The sequence below is a fragment of the Tachypleus tridentatus genome, chromosome 13, assembly GCF_004210375.1.
Source record: "Tachypleus tridentatus isolate NWPU-2018 chromosome 13, ASM421037v1, whole genome shotgun sequence".
NCBI lineage: Eukaryota > Metazoa > Arthropoda > Merostomata > Xiphosura > Limulidae > Tachypleus > Tachypleus tridentatus.
In genome coordinates this window covers 138,031,279-138,052,856 of record NC_134837.1, presented here as the reverse complement: position 1 = coordinate 138,052,856, position 21,578 = coordinate 138,031,279, and the positions used below count along the sequence as shown (strand labels likewise).

Sequence of the window (21,578 nt, the reverse complement as noted above, 5' to 3'; positions counted from 1 at the left end):
ATCTACTAAATTGAAGTGGCTTTATTACAATTTCAGTTAGACTTGCCAGTTGTGACCAGTAATGATACTAATGGAACAGTACATGTAACATCTATAAACAGACTAATTACCAAAATGTAAAATTCTCATGGCTAAGTGTCTCATTTTACAAGAAATGAACATGAATATTGTTGAATCATTGCATGGTAACTTGTCATAACACTAGTAGTGTTGTATTTAGAAAAATCTTGAATATATTGAATGTTTTATAAATGCTAGTTTCTATTAGCTGGATTTTAAAATGTAGTTTTATTCGAAAAGAATAAGCTGTTGTATGCAGAGATTTTGTATTTAGTGTACATGTAACTCCGGATCATTAAAATTCTGGATAACAGTTCAGATTTAGATCAGTAGTTGGGGGTCATGGCTTGGATCTAGATTGATAGTTGGACTTGTGGTTGGGATGGATATTGTAATCATGGGTCATGGATTGAGTCCAGTCAGGAGTCATTTTTTGGGTCTAGATTGGTGATCAGGGGTTACTGTTTGGGTCTAGATCAGGTCCAGAATGGTAGTCAGGAGTCACTGGTTTTGGTTCAGTTAGTGTTTATTTCTCTTTCATCTGAGTTGGGTTTATGCTGTATTGACTTATTATAAATAATACATTCACTTTTATTTGAATTGTAACTACTGTTCTGATGGAATTCTTATAGCTACCAATATTTAATGCTTTCTTAGCAGCTTGTAAAATAGACACTAGCTCCAACTCATTTTGTTTTTTTACTTGACTATAATTTTCTTGTTCCAGCAAATAGATTATTGATTTTACTTATTTAAAAAAATGTAATAAATGTATTAATTCAAAAATCTTGTATAATCTTTTTTTTTTTTATAACAGCTGTCAGAATTAGCCATTTATATTTAATTAGAACTTAGGTGTTTTTGCTCAAATATTGTTCAATGTACATAGAAAAGTTATATGGTAGCATGCTGGTTCTCATAAAAGTGATATAGTAATACTGTGGTTAAGAAGGGTAATGAACAAAATGGTTGAATATGAAGCCCTTAGTACTTAGTGTTTGAAATGTATTTTTTAACAGATGCACTTGTACATTTACAGCTTCATGTACAGATAGTTTAGGAAATGGAAGTGAATGTCTGCTCAGAACATTACAGTTACATTGATTTTTCTGAGAGTTGTGATAGACTGTCTTTTTGTGGTGAATAATGGATGTGTCTTTGTTACTATGTTACATTATCTTTATGTTGGTGTTATTATATACTGTTTCCTGACATTCATGTATACATGTTGTGTTATATCTCTCTTTGTTTTTATGATGATACACTTGTTGTTTATTACACTTATTTTATTGCTGATTTTTTTTATTGTGATGCACAATCTCTTTCTTGTCATTATACATAACCTGTCATGATGCAAGAATTGGTTATTACATATGTATTTCAATTTGTTTGTTACATATTTCAGTATCTTATTTTGATACATTATCTCTGTTGTGATGCAATGTTTATGCTATGATAAAGTTTTTGTTTACATTGTCTCTGTTTTGTGATACAGTATCTGTTGGGATTGATATGTATAATTTCTCAGTGTCTTTGTTGTACAGAGTATCTGTTTTTGTGATACAATTGTCTTTATTGTTGTGAAACAGTATTTTATTGTTGTGTACACTTTGTTTTACATTATTGTTGTAATACATCATTTCTGTTTAATTTGTATATGTATCTAGTACTGTTAACTATATCTATATTAGATTTATTATTATTTGTGTTATGTACTATCTTCTCAGACATAATCTTTTTTTTTAATTCATGTTTTTTTTACTTGTATTTGAGGTATTGTTATTACCATATATTTTATGTAATGTATTTGAAAGTTTTGTTATTGTTCTGTGTAGTAGTCTTACAGCATAATATGTATTGAACATATTGTTTTCCAGGTTTTTATTGATAGTGTTAAAAAGTATGTACTATTTATACCGAACTACATTAATATTAAGTTCAATTAATTATATACCAGTAAATTGTAATTTCAAAGTTTGTATAGAGAAGCTGTTTACATTTACAAGAACTGATGTTGATAAATATAGAAAATTTAAATCATGTATCTGTTACAGTTTCTTTGTTTGAGTTTTTTAATCTTTTGCCAAATCTTATGATACAAAAAGACATTTGAAAGGAAGTTTTAAAAAAGTCCCTTTTAGAAGAAAAACATTTTCTTTGAATTTTTCAAAACAACTATGAGATTTATATTGCTAATATGTGTAACAAAAACATTAAAAGAATTGCCATTGTTAAATTCATGTATATCAGTGTACTTGTTTTTTGTTCAACGTGTTTATAAACCTCCAAAAACCACAAACATATATATATATTTGAATTGCTAAGTTTTTGTAATGATGATTTCCTTTTTTTCCATGTCCCACCAATCATCATAAGTCCTCATACTTGTATTTATGGTAGTGCCTCACTCATTTTACCTCAGGAGCATTGCTCTGATGTTGTGGGTCACTGTGAGTGCACTTGTTAGTTGTTCCTCTCCACCTCTGGCATTATGCTGAAGATATTACTGTTTATGAGATGGTACAATCTATTTGGTTTGAGTGGAATATTTTATATTGCTCTCCTCAGATGTGCCCTTTTCTCCATACAATGGTGGGAGTTTCTCCCTCTGGTCAGCTGAACTTGAGGTAAAGACAGTATGATCCTACTTCCTACCTCTGCATAGATATCAGTTCCCAGCAGTTGAGTTTTGTATTGTAGTTCACTTATTGATAGTATGATCCTGACCCTACTCCCACATGAATGTCAGTTCTTGGCAGTTGACTTGTTTGTTTGGTCCATTGCACTGTAGTCACTCTAAATTTTGGGGCACATCCCTTTTTTTATTCACATTTTGTTCGTCAAGGAGAATGAAGTTATTATACATAATGTGGCTAGGATCACTGTCCAACCTTTTGTCTTCGAATAGGATGTGCATTTCAGAATTTTGTGCTTGGATCTGCCTCACCTTTTCTATGTCTGCATGAAGAATATACCTGGAACAGAAGTGGTGCAGTTCCCTGTGTATAATTCATCTATTAGAGGATTCCATGATTGATGGTATCATTCAGGCACTTTTGAAGTATGCTTCTAGTTTCTTCCTTGTACCAGTCCCTTGACCTATTCAGTGTGAGATTGTCACTATGTATGTGAGATGTAAGATACTTTGTTGGAAGTTGTCATTTTACATTGAGAATATATTTCCAACAGATACTTTTGATCAGTCTTCCCATCCTTCCTTCTCACTGTGCTTAGGTTTCGGCCTAAACTTGAGAGGTGATAGACAGAATAGCATAGAGGAAGTTGTGTGTAGGATGCATATGTTGGTGGAAGTTTCGTCACATTATAATTTGCATGTGAGAAACATTTTGACTATGTGAACTGATGGTATGTAAGAGTGAAAGCTTGTGTTATACAAAAAAAACATTTGCAAATAGAGAGCAGTACTGAACGAGAATGGTTATGTATGAGAGCAGAAATAAGTAACTGTTAGAAATATATTTTTAGTGTAGGAAAGTTGTAACTTGTTAATTAACACAGGAAGTTAAGTAGTTTAATTATGCTATTTAATAATACTTAAGTATATCATTATAGTATGTAATCATATTTATTTACATAATTATACAAGTATTATTATAGACTTAGCCACCATCACATAATATCTATTTGTTTTTTTAAGTAGGCTTTTAAATATGATCATGCCTGTAGCTATTCAGTAATCTTGAGTTATATGTACAGTTACAACAGAAAGTGTTTGTACCCCTGTGTCGTGAGTAGTTTTTTTCTCATAACTTAAAAAGTATCATGATTAGGATAATGAATATATAATATTAATATATATTAATAAATATTATACTAACACACATCCATATATTTTTTTTATTGGTTGCTCTAAAGAGTTGCTGAATTGCTGAAATTATTATTTTCTTCACTTCCCACCATGAGGAAATTGCTTGTAAAATTTAGATGCTGGTTTAATTTTACAAGTTTGAAATCCTTTGTCACTTGGTTTATAAGATGTAATTTTCATTTTTTTGGAAGATGTTCTTTTGCTGGCTTCTTTTTATGGTTAATTTGACATTCATTCTGCTGTTGTCAACTTCACTCTATATTTCTGGGATTATTATATATACATCCAGAGTGAAGTTTGACTTTACAGAAGGTAATTGTATTGTTGAACGAAGGGAAGAACCTTGCTTGCCTAGTTCCTGGCCACTTGTTGAGGTTGATATGGAAAGTTCCCCTTTGGAATTGTTCAATTCCACAAATATGAGACTAACCTCTTGATGGGAAGTATGACTGGGGTGTCCCTTCTGTATCATGAACCAACCCTTCTCAGTGGCTACTCCAGAAAGATAGGTCTTAGGTTATCTTTACAAAATAGGTATATGTTTTGTGATGTGGTTTTGAATAAACATCTCTTCAATATGGAATGCTCTGACTAATAACCATTGTCACAAGTTACTGCTATGAGATAATTGGAAATCGAGCAATGTGATATTTTGTCAACTGTAGTGACATTTTAACACCCAGAAAAAAAACTTGTGTCAATAACTTTTGGCTCTGCCACCACATTTTGGGAAATAATATTTCCTGTTTGAAATGGATACAGTTTCCTACCTATTCACATCTCTGTTCCACCTCCTATCCTTTTTCCCACTTCAATTTTTTTTTAACCTATTTAAGAATGGGCTTTTCTTCTGAAGACAGTACTTATAAGGACTACTGTGCAAGGAGGATGCATTGCCCTTTTGTTACATTGTAGGCTGGTGTAGAGATATGAGCTTTGTTCAAGGCTTGTGGCATATGCTTAAAATCTTTAGAGCAGTACATGAAGTAATAGCAGTTTGTTGTGCAGAGATATGTGTGTGTGTGTGTGTAGATATATATAGAGTAAGGTTATACAAGTATGTTGAGTATTTCTTATATACACTGAGGTTAGTTATACAAGCATGCAGTGAATTTTTTGATACACTATATATATCCTTGGAATCTATTTCACATTAAGGTTATACAAGTATGCAGTGTATTTGTCTATATACTGTAAGGTTCTACAAATATTCTGTGTGCTTGCTTTTATGTAAACCAAGGTTATACAAATATATAGTATTGTTTTTATATATACTTAAGTTATACAAGTACATGGTGTATCTCATTTTATATACTGTTATAAAGTGTGTAGTGTGTTTGTTTTTATATACACTGGTTATAAAAGTATGTAATGTATTTGATTTTATTCACTAAGGTTATACAAGTCTGTAGTGTATTTGCTTTTATACACACCAAGGTTAAACAGGTGTTGTGTAGTGTTCTTGTTTTTATATATACTTACTTTATGCAAGTCCATAGCGTATTTGTTTGTATATACATTAGCATTCTACAAGTTGGCAATATATTCTGTTATATAAATTAAGGTTATACAAGTATGTAGAATATTTGTTTTTATATACACTAGGGTTATACATGTCTGTAGTGCTTGTTTTTCTATGTGCCAAATTTATACTAGTATTTAGTGTATTTCTCTGTATACAGCAAGGTTATACAAGTATGTAGTGTATTTATTTTTTTAAAGACTAAGGTTTTACAAGTATGTAATGCATTTGTTTTATATATATACTTATTTTATATAAGTGTATAGTGTATTTTTTTCAGAAGCGTCACTTATGGTACCTTGCTGTAATTTTGAACTTGAGTTTGAAATGTGGATTACTGTAGTTTTGTAGATAACTTGGTTAGGTCAGTTTGATTTAGTACTTTTAATCATTGTACCAAAGTTTGTTAAAGTTAATTTATGGAAAAAAGTGAAATATTTATTTTAAATATTTAAAATATGGTATTGTCATTTGTTTTGTAGTGTATCAAAATTATAATTCATATGGAAATACTGTCTTTAAAACTTATGTGACCCTGAACAAAGCAATATTTTCAGTGATACTTTTATTTATTGCAATAAGAATGTTTATGCTTGAAGTTTTTGGTTTTTTTTAACAAATTTCAATGAAAATAAAGTACTTCAGATTATCTAATTAGAAGAAATGTTTGTCTTCTATGTTAAAGTGCAATAAAATATTACGATACCACAGAAAAATATGTTTTCAAGAAGTCAAACCTATAAAACCTGGTGGCCTCAGGATATATTTTAAATTATATCCATGTAACACCAATTTTAAATGTTGTATTGAATAAGTAAATAATAAATTTAAAAACATATTTTTCTGTGGTATCGTAATATTTTATTGCACTTTAACATAGAAGACAAACATTTCTTCTAATTAGATAATCCCCCCCCAAAAAAAAACCAACAAAACAAACAAACACATCAACCTGTCTACAACACTTGGTGATTATACAATTAACCAAGCATGTATACTATATACAACTGCTGATTATTAAATATTCCAAACTGAGTGAAAATTTTTTTAATTGAAAAATGTCTGTCCTAGGAAAATGTTTATGTACACTGACAAAAGCAAAAATTGTTCTATTTTACTTGACATTTAATAAGAAAATTATGATCCATTCTTTGAAATGCTGGTCAGTCACAGCCATCATATCTTTTCCTTCCATGGATCAAAGATTACTCTAGGTTTTTGAGCTTTTTGCAATAATTAGCTTGAAAACAAGTACAACAAAAGTACAGTTGCATATATATAAAATGAGGAATGAAGTTTTGATAAAGTAGATGTACTTCACAAGTAAATAAGTGTCATATAGGTTTGTTGTTGAAGTAGCAAGTGGTGTATTCTGTATCATTACCTTTGATTAACTTGTGCAGTACTGATGATAATGGTAACCCAAAGATGTGTACTAAGCATAAGAGTTGTAGAAGTTTATTTTTTTTTCAATGATAATTTTGGTTTCTTGTATCCCAAAGTTTCCATTTCTGCATAGAATATTGTTTAAGTTGTACTAAAGTGTTCTGATAAATAGGAAGTGACTGTTAAAATCCAAATCATGATTGATAAACTTGATCCTAATGCATTTGGAGAATACTCTTTTTTTGACCAAAAAAAAAATGTAAAATTTTTTTTAAAAGGATAAGACCATTCTTTAACCACACTCAGCTTTCTAGGTCATTATTTGAAATAAAGTTGAAAGCATTTTGTTACACTTCTTTCTCCTGGCTCTTGGATAGCTCAGAAAAATATATGTGACAAGCCATTGGCATCTCCTAGCCCTTACTGTGACTTTTGTGTGGGGGACAGCAGTGAGAACAAAAAAACCAGATTGGCAGAAGAATTGGTGTCATGTGCAGATTGTGGTCGTTCTGGTAAGTAATTGATTAACTTGAGGTACAGTTTGTTAACAGTTCAAATTGGCTATTTTCTTCCTGACTGAAATGATTGCAAAATGTTGTATGAAGTAAGTTCAGTTGTTATTTGCAAAAATGTTTTTCAAGGACAGCACACCATCAGTTTTTCAATGAAGTCAAAGTTAAGACCATTAAGCAAAAACAGATTTGTGGCATTTAACATGAAGTAGTTTAATTGACTAAAGTATGTGTCAAACTAGAATTACAGGTTTGGAGAAGGTTAGTCTCACTTTCCATTTTTCAGGAAAACTTTATTGTCAATTTTATTTACTATGGTCTTAGTATCTTGTTCAGCTGGAATATCCCATTGAAATGTATTTATTTCTCATGTTAAGCAGTTGAAAATTCTTTGTACTTTTATGAATTGCATGATGTATAAGGACAATTTCTTTTTTTGTATTTCATTAATTAACACCTTTTTGTTTTGATAGTAGAATATTCAAAATCAGTTATGATTGAATCATTCAAGTGTAATGATGCCTACAAGTTTGAAACAGACCCTCATTGGTCTGCATTGCATCAATTGCAATGGCACTCACCCATCCAACTTTCGATATTGCCCTAAATGGTTGAAAGTAAAAGAGGTGCAGTGTTTGAAAACGATTCATAACATTACTTATTCTGAGGCTTGAAAATTGCTGTCCACCACCTCATCTCGGATGTATGCTGCTGCACTTCATTCCACAACTACAGTGGGAGTGCAGACAGATCTCTCTATGCCTCCAAAAGAAACGTTCTCCAAACAAATGAAAAGTTTTTTGACCTCCATGTTTAAAACAGTTAATGAATCATCTTCAATACCCATCTTTGTCCCTTACATACATTCAAACAAACCCCAAGATCCACATTCTTAGGTTCTGGGTACAGGCATTTCCTTGGATACATCTTCTTCTCCCACCCCAAGATCCAAAACAATCATTCGTTCACATCCTCAGTCACTGGAATCCCCTTCCTGCAGCAAAGACATTACCAATCGACTCAGGGCAGGATCCATGGAGGTCGATAGACCTCCCTCGAATAAGGACAGTAAGAAAAAAAGACATGGTCATAAACAGAAGGGTTCTCAACCCAATTTGCCTACACGTAAATATAAATGGCCACCCTGATACGATGGAATTGTCAAGGTTTACGTTCTAAACTGGATGACATCAAAACTCTGATTGCTTCCTACCATCTTGTTTGTCTTTCCTTGCAGGAAACATTTCTGAAACCTGCTGATACAGTTTCCTTTTGGTAGTTTTCTTTGTACAGAAATGACAGATTGTGTGATGGATGAGTGCATGGAGGGGTGGCACTGTTGGTTCATCAGCATGTGCCCAGACTTTCTTTACCACTCGACACACCCTTAGAGGCCGTAGCCATCCGTGTTTCCTTGGGTCTACCATCACTGTTTGTGATGGGTTGTTCCATAGAGCGTATGCTCTCTAATCACAATCTTTCTCTTTTTAACAGTGGTTCTTATACTTATTTTCATGCACCTAGTCAGTCTTTTACTGCTATTGATCTCTCAATTTGCTACCATTCACTATTCTTCCATTTTTCATGGAGGGTTGACAATAATCCATGAGGCAGTAATCATTTTCCTATAATTTTGAGAAAGACTGGCCATGGTTGATGCCACCCGACCCGTGTGCTCAGGTGGAAGCTGGATCAGGCAAACTGGTCTTCTTTCACTGCTCTCGCAGAACTTGATCCTGCCATCATCTGTAAGCCATCAATAGACGACTGTGTGGCAACAGTAACTAACTGTATTATACAAGCAGCTGTTCAATGTATTCTTAAAACCTCGACACGTTTTCCACTATATTCTTATCCACTGTGGAATCCTGCCTGCCACGTGGCATGGAAGGCTCAAAAATGGGCCTGGGATTCTTTCCGTAGATATCCCACACTCTCGAACCACATTGCTTTCTAGTGGGCTCGTGCACATGCTTGATGGGTAAAATGTCAAAGCCAGAAGGAATCTTGGATTAAGTTCACAACTGGCATATCTTCTTCCAACAGATCCAAAGTCATATGGGACAAGATTCGAAAAGTCAGTGGGCAATATAATTCTGTCCCCCTCTTGATATTGCTCTCTGATGGCTAGGAAGTAGCTGTTTCCAGAACATCACAGATAATCTAGGTGAAAGCTTTTGCCAGGTATCTAGCACTTCTACTTCTTCTTCCATCTTCTAAGCCATGCAGATACGGGCAGAGCGATCACCTCTTTCATTTTGAGCTGATTGTCTCTATGACTATAATCATCTCTTTACACTGATGGAACTCAAACTGGCCCTTCATCGGTCTGGCAGTACATCGGTTGGATCTGATGATGTACACTATGAGATGCTGCGCCATCTATCTCCTGCTTCTCTTGCTATTTTTCTAATTCTTTTTAATCTGATCTGGCAGGAGAATGTTTTTCGTGATACCTGGTGCAAGGCTATTATCCTATCTTTTTCCAAGCCTGGGAAGGATCCCAAGATTGCTTTGTCGAGTTGTCTCTGTAAGACCTCAGAGAGGATGGTCAATACTCGTCTTGTTTGGTTCCTCGAATCAAACAACCTCCTCTTGCTCACCCAGTGTGGGTTCTGATGATAGCGCTCCATCATGGACCACCTGATTCGACTTGAAATGTCAATCAGAGAAGCTTTTCTCAAATAACAACATCTTGCATCAATATTGTTTGACATTGAAAAGGCTTATGATACAACATGGAAGTATGGCATTTTGTGAGATCTCCATGTATATGGGTTACATGGCCATTTGCCCATTTTCTTTTAAATTTTTTTTTAATGCACAGGAGATTCCAAGTTCATGTGGGTTTGACACTTTCTCGTTCTTTTCTACTGGAACTTGGAGTACCTCAACGCTGTGTTCTGAGTGTCACACTTTTCAGTATAAAAATTAATGCCATCACTGAACAACTCCCTCTCACTGTTGCAAACGGGCTCTATGTTGACGACTTTCACATCTCGTGTCAGCCGTTGAACATGAGGTATATTGAACACCAGCTACAGCCTGCCCTCAATAATTTACTGAAGTGGACCGCAACAAATGGCTTTAACTTCTGTTTCTCTAAAACAATTTGCTTGCATTTTGTATCAGTGAAGTTATGCTGCCTGTGGTCCCTGAGACAAAGTTCTTGAGGCTTATCTTTGAGGACTTTGAAAATACTGTTTGCTATTTGCTGAACATCTTTCAAACCATCCTTTCACTCCTATTTATACAGATGGTTCGAAATCATGTGACTGTGTGGGCTCTGCCATGGTTTATTGTGGTTTGGTGGTTGTGCACAGAATCCCCTCTTCAGCTTTTGTGTTCACTGCTGAACTGTATGCCATTTCTGTTGCCCTGGATCACATAGGAGCTAAGCAGTACTCAAACTGCACTATTTATACTGACTCACTTTGTTCTCTACTGGCTCTGGAATCACTTCATGTTGGTTCACACCTTGTTCTCTCCGATATTCAAAACCGACTGGCCCATTTCTCTTTAACATCTACTTCTATCCAGTTTTTCTGGATACTGGGCCATGTTGGTATTCGCAGGAATTAGCTCCTCGACACTGCAGCTAAGTCTATCTGCTTTGGCACTATCACTGCTGTGCCTGTTACATACATGGACTATGGTCCAGTATTCAAGGCTCTGCTTCGTCCCAGCTGGCAGTTGACTTGGAGTGAGCAATGCAAAAACAAGGTTTTCCAAATAAAACCCTGTATTGGACTTTAGCCATCTTGCTTCCGTAAGGATGGGAAAGAGGAAATTGTTCTAACTAGACTAGCCCCTCGCTAGTACAGTGGTAAGTCTATGGATTTACAATGCTAAAATCAGGGGTTTGATTCCATTTGGTGGGCTCAGTAGATAGCCCGATGTGGCTTTGCTATACGAAAAAAGATACTAACTAGTCTACGCATTGGTCACAGTTTCTTAAGTTATCGTTTTCTGGAACTGATGCATTAGTGTGTAGTTTATGTAACACTCAGATCACAATAAGCCACATTTTACTTTCTTGCCATTGTTACGACTCTCAGTGACTGCACAATTTTAAACATGTTCTGTCCCAAGGTTTGTCCATAATGTTAGACAGTGTTATTGATGATTGTGACACTGTCCACCTTGGTGATATTTTTAGTTGTTTAAAGGCCATTAATCTTTTTAATGCCATTTAAGTTTTTTTAATTTCTATGTTACAACTTTTTTAATGTGGCTCCCTTTTAAAAATCACAGCTCATCTAGTTCAATTTGAAATTAGAAACTGGCCATAACATTAAATAACTTGAAACCAGGATTGGAAAGGCCAACTTTAGGTGACTAACGCTGCTGTTTGAACTATATGCTTGAACTACCCATTAATCATCCTGGGGAGTTGTTATAATTTTGCTACACGTGTTTTAAAACTTTCTTTACTACTTTTCTTTTTGAGAATGGCCATAATGTCAAATAACTCAGAACCAGGATTGGAAAGGCCAACTTCAAGTGACTGATGGTGGTTTTTGTACTTACCTGTTAGTCTTCCTGGTGAGTTGTGATAATTACAGTTAAACTACAGAAAGTCCTTTACAACTTGAATTACTATAGTTTTTCTCTTAACGTTATAGACTAGATGTAAAAATTGGTTTTATGCTATTTATGTGTTATTTAAACTTTAATTTCCTTTTATGAATTTTACAGAATTTACATTAAACTTTTTACCAGATGTTTGGTCAGTAGGTTGTGCAAGTCTTTGTAGTTCAGTAATAGGTGAAAATTCAAGGGGTTGAGCTGCAAGACTCGTATTGATCATGTGAAGACTAGCTGCTTTACAGAAGATGTTACGAGTAACCTTCCAGTTTTTTACTGTTGCGTTGATTTTCCACTCTTTGCTTTATCTTCCTTGCTTAGGATAGGGTAATATATTATAATTACAAATTTGCTGGATTTAACAAAAGAGTAACAGGAGAACAGTAGGCTAGTCATTTGAGGTTCAACTTTGAAACCAGTTACAAATATATTTATTTAAATTCAGGTTATATAGTTGTGAGTGGAATACACAAGTCATTAAATTGTGAAGGTTTACAGTTAGAAAAATGAATTGATTCAGATACTGATATACAAAATAATATAAAATACTTTAATTCAAAATATTCAAATACTCATTCAAGTCTACAGTACCAAGACTATCTTAAAATGTCTGCATTAAAAACATTGTCTTTTGTTCTGAGTGAGGAACTGTTCATTAATTTAACCTTTAATAATATTCATTAAATCTGACACCACAACAAGCAAATTATAAATTAAAACATTACAGAAAATATGTTAACACATAGTTTATGTAATTTGTTTAATACTTCTGAAATTTCTCTCAACAAAACAATAACTTCTTCAGTAAGTCTTACTAAATCAATAAGTGAGTTCAATTTTAATATTATATTATTATTAGCATATGTAATACATCATTTCCTAATTTATGCTGTTAGATTAGAGAGAGATAATTGCTTGCAGATAGTTTGTATGCTGGATCAACTGTAAAACTCATATTCTTATTATTTCTGATAACTTACATGGTGTTTATAAGCCTCTTGATCTTGTTTGGATAAATGATTTTTGTGTTCATGTAATGATTTGACTAGTGCTGTTTGCTTACTTTGTAAGTACATCATTTACCTGATTGGTTTTATTCCAATGTTTTACAAATTCCAAGAAAACTAATTGATAATTGGCTGTGGTAAAAAACTATTAATTGGCAGCCTATTTGCATATATTTCTTTATGTTTTCTTTTCAATCAAAATTCTAGTTGTTTTGTTATAGGATGCACTTCTTTTAGTTAATTTTGATAATAAAGACTTTTCTATAGTCTTTCTCTGCTATAATCACATCTGTTTAATGTAAATAAGACAAATTGCTGGTTTCTACATCAAATATTGTAGCTTGGAATGCATCTCAGCATTTACTTTAATGTTTCCATTTTCTTATTTGGATAGTCATCTGTTTGTAACTTCTATCCTTAAGATCTGACTTGCAGTTTTTATCATCTAATATATAATTTGTTGTTTAAAGATCTTGTTAAAAAATCTGTTATTTTTAGAAAAGGGTTGAGGCTGAGAATTACTTGTAGTAGAATTTTAGGGTGGTTATTGTTATTCTAATTTTTATAAGCCTTGAAAGGATCCCAAGATTTCTACAAACTGTTGACCTATTGCTTTGACAAGCTATCTATGTAAAATATTGGTGAGGATAGCCAATGCTCATTTCATTTAGTTGTTAGTATCGAACAACCTTCTCTTGCTGACACAGTGTGGGTTCTGGTGACTGTGTTCTACCATGAACCACCCTATTCAACTTGAAATGTTGATCAGAGAAGCCTTTCTCAAGAGAGAACACTTAGTTTTTGTCATCTTTGATATGAAGAAGGTTCATGACATGATGTGGAGGTACAGAATCATGCATGAACTCCAATTCTATGAGTTATGCAACCATTTGCTTATTTTTATTCAGAAATTTGTTGCTTGACAGGCAGTTTCAGGCCTATGTGGATTCTACAACTTCTCGTTCATTCCCACATGGGAAGTAGGAGTCCCTCAGTGCTGTATCTTGAGTGTCACACTTTTATGTATTAATATTGATGCCATTACTTATCAGCTTCTTCTGATTTTGCAAATGGTTTATAGGTTGACAACTAGTATGAAATGAGGTTTCTTGAGCAGCAGCTTTAGACTGCTCTCAATTGTTTCATGCATTGGACAATTGTACATTTTTTTTTTAAATTGTTTGCATGCAATTTTACTGCCAGTGGGGATTGCATCCTGATTCCAAACTTTTGTTTGGTGACAATGTTCTTGGGACTTGTTTTTGATTGCAAGCTGACTTTTATTGCATACATCAAGCAGCTTTATATCAGGTGTACCAGGGCACTAAACATCTTCCACATCCTTTCTTCTACTTCTTGAGGAGCTGGTTGATGTTCTATACTAAAGATCTATTGTTTCTTCATAGGATTAAAACTTGGTTCTATGTTTCTGGTCTGTAGTACAACCAGGCTTTCTGAATGCTGGACTCAGCTTACCATCAGAGGCTCTGCTCGGAGGCATTCCACGCTTTTCCTGTCTCCTGAACTACATCTGCATCTTTGTTTGCAATTCTGTGCATAGTACACTGCTAAATTTCACTCCTTGTCACAACACCTTAAGTAGGATTGTGTTTTCCATCCTTCATGGACTGTTATATTCAGTAAAAGACTGTTCATTATTCCATCATTTGGCCTCTGTATCTGGGCACACATGAACAACTTGGGTATGACATTGAATAATGTTTCAAGGTCTAATGTTTGACCCATTTCTCCATGGCATGTTACCATTTCCACATTTGCCAAATGTTTCTTGAACCATCCCTCTGTAGTTATTTATATGGATAGTTTGAAGTCATGTGCCTCTGTAGGCTCTGCAATGGTTTATCATAGACTCCAATTTACAGTTTCTGTGTTTACTGTCAAGCTGTATGCCATCTCTCTTGCCCTAGCAGCTAACCAGTATTTCGACTGTTTTGTTTACACATACTCTGTCACCTGTCTACAGGCCCTGTAATTGCTTGATGTGGCTTCTTACCCTGTTCTCCTTGACATTTTGAACTGCCTGGACCAATTTTCTTTGTAATCTGTTCATATCAGGTTTTTCTGGATACTAAGCCACATCGACATTTGGGGGAATGAGCTCACTAACACCACAGACTTACTGTTTGCTCTGGTGCAGTTTCAGCTGGGTCTGTTCCATATATGGACTACAGTCTTGTGATCAAGGCCAAGCTTCTTGCCACTTGGTGAGTACATTCCAACAAGATTTTCCAGATCAAATCTACTACTCTTCGGTCATATAGTTTCAACAAGGATCCTGAGGAGAAATTTGTCTTGACAAGGCTGCATGTTTTAACTCTTAGTTTTATTTTATCTGGTTCTGATTAATCATTGTATGGCCTTTGTGATGCATGACAAAATCACACATTTTACTGTTTTTGTGTTGTTACGACTGGGAGTTCCTGACCATTTTAGACTTGCTTACCCTTTGACTTTGGGCAGTGTCATTGGTGATGGTGAAATTTTTTGTCTTGACTGTGTTTTTAGTTTTTATACAGGCCATTGACCTTTTTAATTCTATTTAGGTTTTAACTTTTTCTGGATTTCAATAGCAATACCAGAAAAACAAAAAACAGAAATTCCTATTTTAGTACATGTTGTTTTACCTTGTTTATTTTTAACTATTGTGTACTTGTTGCTCTGTTTTATTGTTTTTTACCTTTTTAATGTCTTTTTTGTTGTCTTTCAAAAAGAAATGAAACAATTTGAATTCTCTACAGAGATTGGTTTGCTCTTTTACAACTCATTTGGTGCAAATAGTCTTGTTGCTTTGTGCCATTAAACACCAAATAACCAACCAACTAATTCTTTTATCATGATAATGCTAACATATTTTGCACTTAAGTGCATTATGCAATTATTGTTAACTTTCTTTCCAGTGATAAACCACTGGATAACATTTTTTTAAATTTGGAAAGAACTTTTCTAAATGTATATAGTTTGAAAAAATATAATATATAATTTTAAGTTTTACAACTATTTCTAACAAAATTTAATTTATTTAATGTCATTATTTGCACTCAATCTCAATAATTCACCTGCAAGGTGATGTTCCTGTAAAGTATAAAAATACTGCTTTTTATCTTACACTTTTCACAATTCATTTTCATAATCTCTAGAACCTCCTAAATGGATATTAAAAATTCAGAATGATTTGCTCATAGGTGTTTATTAAATTTTAAAGAAAATATGGTCACTGTATTTATAGTTGTTTTTGCATAGGTAACAACTATTGTGAGGATTATTTTTTGTATGCATAACAAGTATAAGCATTCATTTGGTATACATAACAGTAATATCAAGATTCTTTTTTTATGTACTAATAAGATTGTTTGTTTTTTGCTATATGGTAATTACTATTAGAATTGTATTTTTGTTTTCATAGTTCCTTAATGTGTTACAGGGGCATTAATTTCCTAGCATGAAGAAAACCTTTTGTGGGACTTTTTCCCTTCAGTTAAATGACTTAATGGTTTGATTTAATTATTAGCCCATCCCACATGTCTGCAGTTTACCCCCATCATGACTGCAGCAGTGAAAAACTATCGTTGGCAGTGTATTGAATGCAAGTCTTGTGGTTTATGTGGTACTTCAGATAATGATGTAAGTACTTGTTTATCAAACTTTACTCTCAGAATTTAACATAAAAATTAATCAGACTTGTATTACACATTTTATCATAATTATTCATATTGTTGCCAGCTGTGTAGGTAACTATTGTTTTTCTTTTAACATTGTTGTGACTACACTTCTTTATCAGGGCTATTAATAACTGGTTATTAATGGATGCATGGATTAAATCGTACATACAACATTGTTATAAACAACATGAATACATAGGGCATAAACTACAAGATTAATATTGTAAGAAGATATAATGGCATGATTATGCTACTAGTAGATGTAGCAGGAAAATAGATGATTTTACCACTTGTAGGTATAAATGAAGATAACATGATATGACTTTGTCACTAGTAATTATAGCAAGAAGATACCCTCTTTTGGTTCAGCTGCCAGTGGGTGTACTATGAAAATACAGTGATGATATTTTGCTTCCAGCAATATAGTAGGAAGACACCATGAGATGATATTGTTGCTAATAGATATAGTATGAAGATTCTATGATGTAACTTTGCTATTAGTAAGTGTAACAGAAAGATACTGATATGTTAGTCCTACTAGCTTTTTGGTATTGCAGAAAGATAAGATCATGTTGCTAGTAGCAGATGTAGTAAGAAAATACTCATTTGACGGTGCTATTAGCAGATATCATAGGAAAACATAATGTGATACTGCCACTAGTAGGTAAAGTAGAAAGATATGATGATATGATTGTCCTACTAGTGACTGTTGTAGGAAGATATCTTGAAATGATTTTGCTTCTCATAGGTACTACAAGAATGTAACATGATATAATGATGAGGGAAGGAAGATATCATGGGTATAACAGGAAGATGCTTTAAAAGGATTTTACTGTTAATGGTCGTAGCACAAAAATACCTTGACATGATTTTGCTACTAATAGGAATAGTTGAACTATTGTTCAGTTGGTCATTTTAATGTGTCAGTTTAAACCCATGAAGAAGGAAAAGGTGTGAAAGTTATGATTTGATATTGCCACTAATAGGTATAATAGGAAGATATCATGATGTGATTGTGCTACTAGTAAATGTAGCAGGAATATATTATGATATTATTGTGCTACTAGTAGTTGTAACTGAAAGATGCCATGATATGATGTTGCTGTGATGTTAGGAATAGAGGAAGATACCTTAATATGATTGCTTTACTAGTAGGGGTATTAGGAACATAGCATGATGTGACTATGTTAGTAGTAAGTGTATTGGGTTTGGTTTAGTTAGAATTTTGCGTAAAGCTACATGAGTGATTTCTGTGCTAGTAGTTCTTAATTTAGCAGTGTAAGACTAGAGGAAACGTAGCTAGTCATCACCATCCACTGCCAGTTCATAGGCTACTCTTTTACCAATGAATAGTGGGACTGACCATCACATTATAATGCCCCCATGACTGAAAAGCATGTTTGGTGTGATGGGAAGTGTGTTAAGAACATACCATTACATTATTGTGGTTCTAGTGGGTTTAATTGAAACAATTCATGACATTATTGTGCTATTAGTAGGTGTAGGAGGAACATACCATGACATTACTGTGGTTCTTGTTGGTTTCTTTGGAAGATCTATGGTGTGATTGTATAGTAGGCATAATAGAAAATATGGTTCTATTCAAAGCAGTAAGATATTATTCATAATTCTGTTGCTAGTAGGATGAATAGTAAATCACGTAATAGTGTTAACTATTGTGTGTTATTATAGGAGATTTCTTCAGATATGTTGGTGATAAGAAGTTGGGATAATTTTTTATCCTTTTTCAAATGGTATTTTTGTTTCTCAGTATTGAGGAGTTTCAAGCATTCTGTTAAATGTAAAGGATTTACATAAATTGTACAGTATACAAATATGTTTCATATATTTGTAAACTATGCAATTTGTGTTGATTAGTGTTTTGTAAAGTGTTTTTCTCAAAGTTGGTATAAGCCTTGTACTATAATAGACTAATATTGTTTCCAACAGGACCAGCTGCTGTTTTGTGATGACTGTGACCGAGGATACCACATGTACTGCCTTAATCCTCCTCTCTTAAATCCTCCACAAGGTAAATATTAATAAATATTGTTTGTAAAAAAATTCTTCTTTTTTTGAACCCATGAAGAAAGAAAATCTATTAAAATTCTCTTTCATACAGTGTGTAGTATAATTCAGTTTTATTTTAATGCTACTGTTGTTTTAAGTAAGAGATAATTTTGTTTTTGTGAAGTGGATCTGATAGCATTTGCAAAGTTTTATATTTTCACAGCATTTTATTACCATAAGATAATTGTTTCTACCACTGCCTTAGGGTGTCTTGTAAAACTTTGATATTATGTTTAGAAACATGTATTTGTTGTCCTTTTTTTATAGCTGATATGTGGATGACTTGAGGCACAATTATGTTTGTTTTTGTTGTTGTAAGGGATATGATGTTTTTATCTGATACTGAAAGTTTTTCAGGTAATCAACTTTAAAAGTGGTGACTGAAAATCTACTCTTTGTTGAATATATCTTAAGAATTGCATATGAAATCTATTCTTCAGTTGACACTTTGAGGTTCAAATGCAAAAATCTATTGCTCCGTTAGTCGTCTTAATGGTTGTGTGAAACATATCCGACATAAAACTTAGGTTTAATATGTTCAGACTATAAGCCTAAGGATCAGTTGTGTGGCACATGTTGCTGCAAAAAAGAGGAGAAAAAAACTCTGTACTTTGAGGCTATAGGTGACTTTATGATCCTAATTTTTCATAAATAAATTCACAAAATTTAAAGGGACAAAAAGAAACTTAACTCATGAAGGATGTCCCTTCTAGCTATAACTACCCCTTTACTACTCATGCATTTACCCAATCTTTTTTTGAACTCAGTTAAAATTTTTGCCTTCACCACCCTTGAAGTCGGCTCATTCCAAAAACCATCCACTCTGTTTGGAAAGTAATTTTGCCTAAACTGCAGATGACTCTTATACTGCCACAGTTTGAATTTACTACCCCTTCTCTTATTGGTTTCACTGCTAAGCACAAAAACGTTTGATGGATCTATGTTGTTAATACCCTTAATAATCCCAAACACCTCAATCAAAATCTCCTCTGATCCTTCTCTCCAAGGAAAACAAGATTAGGTATTTTATTCTCTCCTCATAGGACATGTATCATCTAGTAGCTATTCTCTGAACTTTCTTCAACAATTCAATGTTTTTCTTGATGAGGGGAGACTAAAACTGTACATACTACAATTTTGATTCCTTATAAGTGATTTATATAGTGAAACAATAATATCCCTTATCTTGTACTCAACATTTCTATAGATCCTACCCCAAATCCTGTTGGTGCTATTGCTAGCTATAATACACTTTTTAGATTATTTAAATTATTCCTCTTTAAATCATAACAATAATTTGAATTGTGAAAACCTACATGCATTGCCTTACATTTTGGATAGTTAATCAACACATGCTATATATTGACTCAATGCATCATATGATCTAAATCTCCCTATAAGTCTTCAACATCTTTGATACAGTTAGCCACCCCAAAAATCTTACTATCGTCTGTAAACTTCAAAAGTTTGTTAGTCATTCCAAGGACAGAACCCTAAGGCACACTGAGAAGTGGTCAGATATAACTCCATTTGTTCCTACTTTCTGTTTTCTACATTCAGTTAATTTTTTATCCAGTTTAATAACATTTCCTCCACATTTGTAACAAAACTTTTCTAAGGCACCTTATTAAGTGATTTCTCAAAATGAAGGAAAACCAAATTCACAGTATTTTCTTCATCTGCTTTTGTAGTAACATCCTCAAAGAATGTCAGAAGATTTGTGTAAACAAGCCTTTCCATTAGCGAAACCATGCTGGCTCTTTGACACTATATTAAACTGCTTTAAGTCATTCTTTAATGCATCTTTAATCACAATGTAAAATCTTTCCAACCACTGATATAACACTAACTGGTCAATAATTGCATGGACAATGTTCATCACCTTCTTTAAATATTAAACTAACATTAGCCAACTTCCAGTCTTCTAATATTCCTCCACTACTGAATGACTTGTAAAAAGTATTAGCTAGCACTTTACAAATTGGATAATTAAATTCTTTTAAAACTGTAGGATGAAAGTTCTTTGGTCCAGGAACTTATCAGTTTTTAGGTTTCCCAATTTTTCTCTCACAGTTTCATAACTTAGAATGATATCTTTTACATCACTGTTTTTCATATATATATATTTGTATATCAATTTTTCCCAGAATGCTTCTACCATGTATTCAAGATCCTCCTCTCAACTCTTTAGTCTAATATGCAGAAGCCAGATAATGTCTTATTCCATCGAAACTGATTTTCCTGAAATTTGGAATAAGGGTATTAGTTTTCCTCAATTCTACATAAAGTAAAATCCCAAACCTATTAGTGCAATGTTCACTTGTTCTTAAATACCTACCAACTGCAACTGTATAATACTCACATTGAATACTTTATTCTCCTGAAGAAAAATAGTCAGTTATTCAAAAGTGCTCGAGTTTTGGGTCTCTTTTTGAAAATATTACAACTTTTGTCGGTGCTCCTGTGTGCTAACTACGTAATCTGAATCCACTATGGATGCTAATATTAAATCTAATATAGCTTATTCACTTGTAGGTTCCATAACCAGTTGGTGTATAAAAATTCCTAAACAATTTTCAAAAACCTACCCCCCCTCACAGTTAGACTTGTAATTTGTTTCAGTCAATACCCCTAAAATTAAAATTTCTCATAATCATTATAAAATTTTCAGTTACCATTCTGATTACATTATAATGTTCCTCATTACCTTCCACATTCTGACCTGGTGGCCCATAACAAATCCCAGTTAAAAGACTTTTCCTCTTTGTCCACTAACACTAATCTAAATTGACTTAACCTCAGTGCTGTTTTTGTTAATATGCTCTAACTCAATAGAATGCAATTTACTTCTAACATGAAAAGTTACTCGTCTCCATTTTTTCAATATTCTATCTGTAGTAAATGATCTATAGCCTAGTATTTCCA

The 21,578-nt window shown here is 33.3% G+C and overlaps 1 protein-coding gene across 3 annotated transcripts in view; it reads left to right on the top strand.

Moving 5' to 3' along the window:
• Positions 1-21,578, top strand: part of LOC143239630 (zinc finger protein DPF3-like) — a 79,206-nt gene that overhangs the window by 42,019 nt on the left and 15,609 nt on the right. For all 3 annotated transcript variants that reach the window (XM_076480936.1, XM_076480937.1, XM_076480935.1), the window contains exons 6-8: positions 7,175-7,309; positions 16,433-16,545; positions 18,534-18,615. In XM_076480936.1, the coding sequence (XP_076337051.1) occupies positions 7,175-7,309; positions 16,433-16,545; positions 18,534-18,615 (330 nt within the window). The remainder of the gene's footprint in view (positions 1-7,174; positions 7,310-16,432; positions 16,546-18,533; positions 18,616-21,578) is intronic.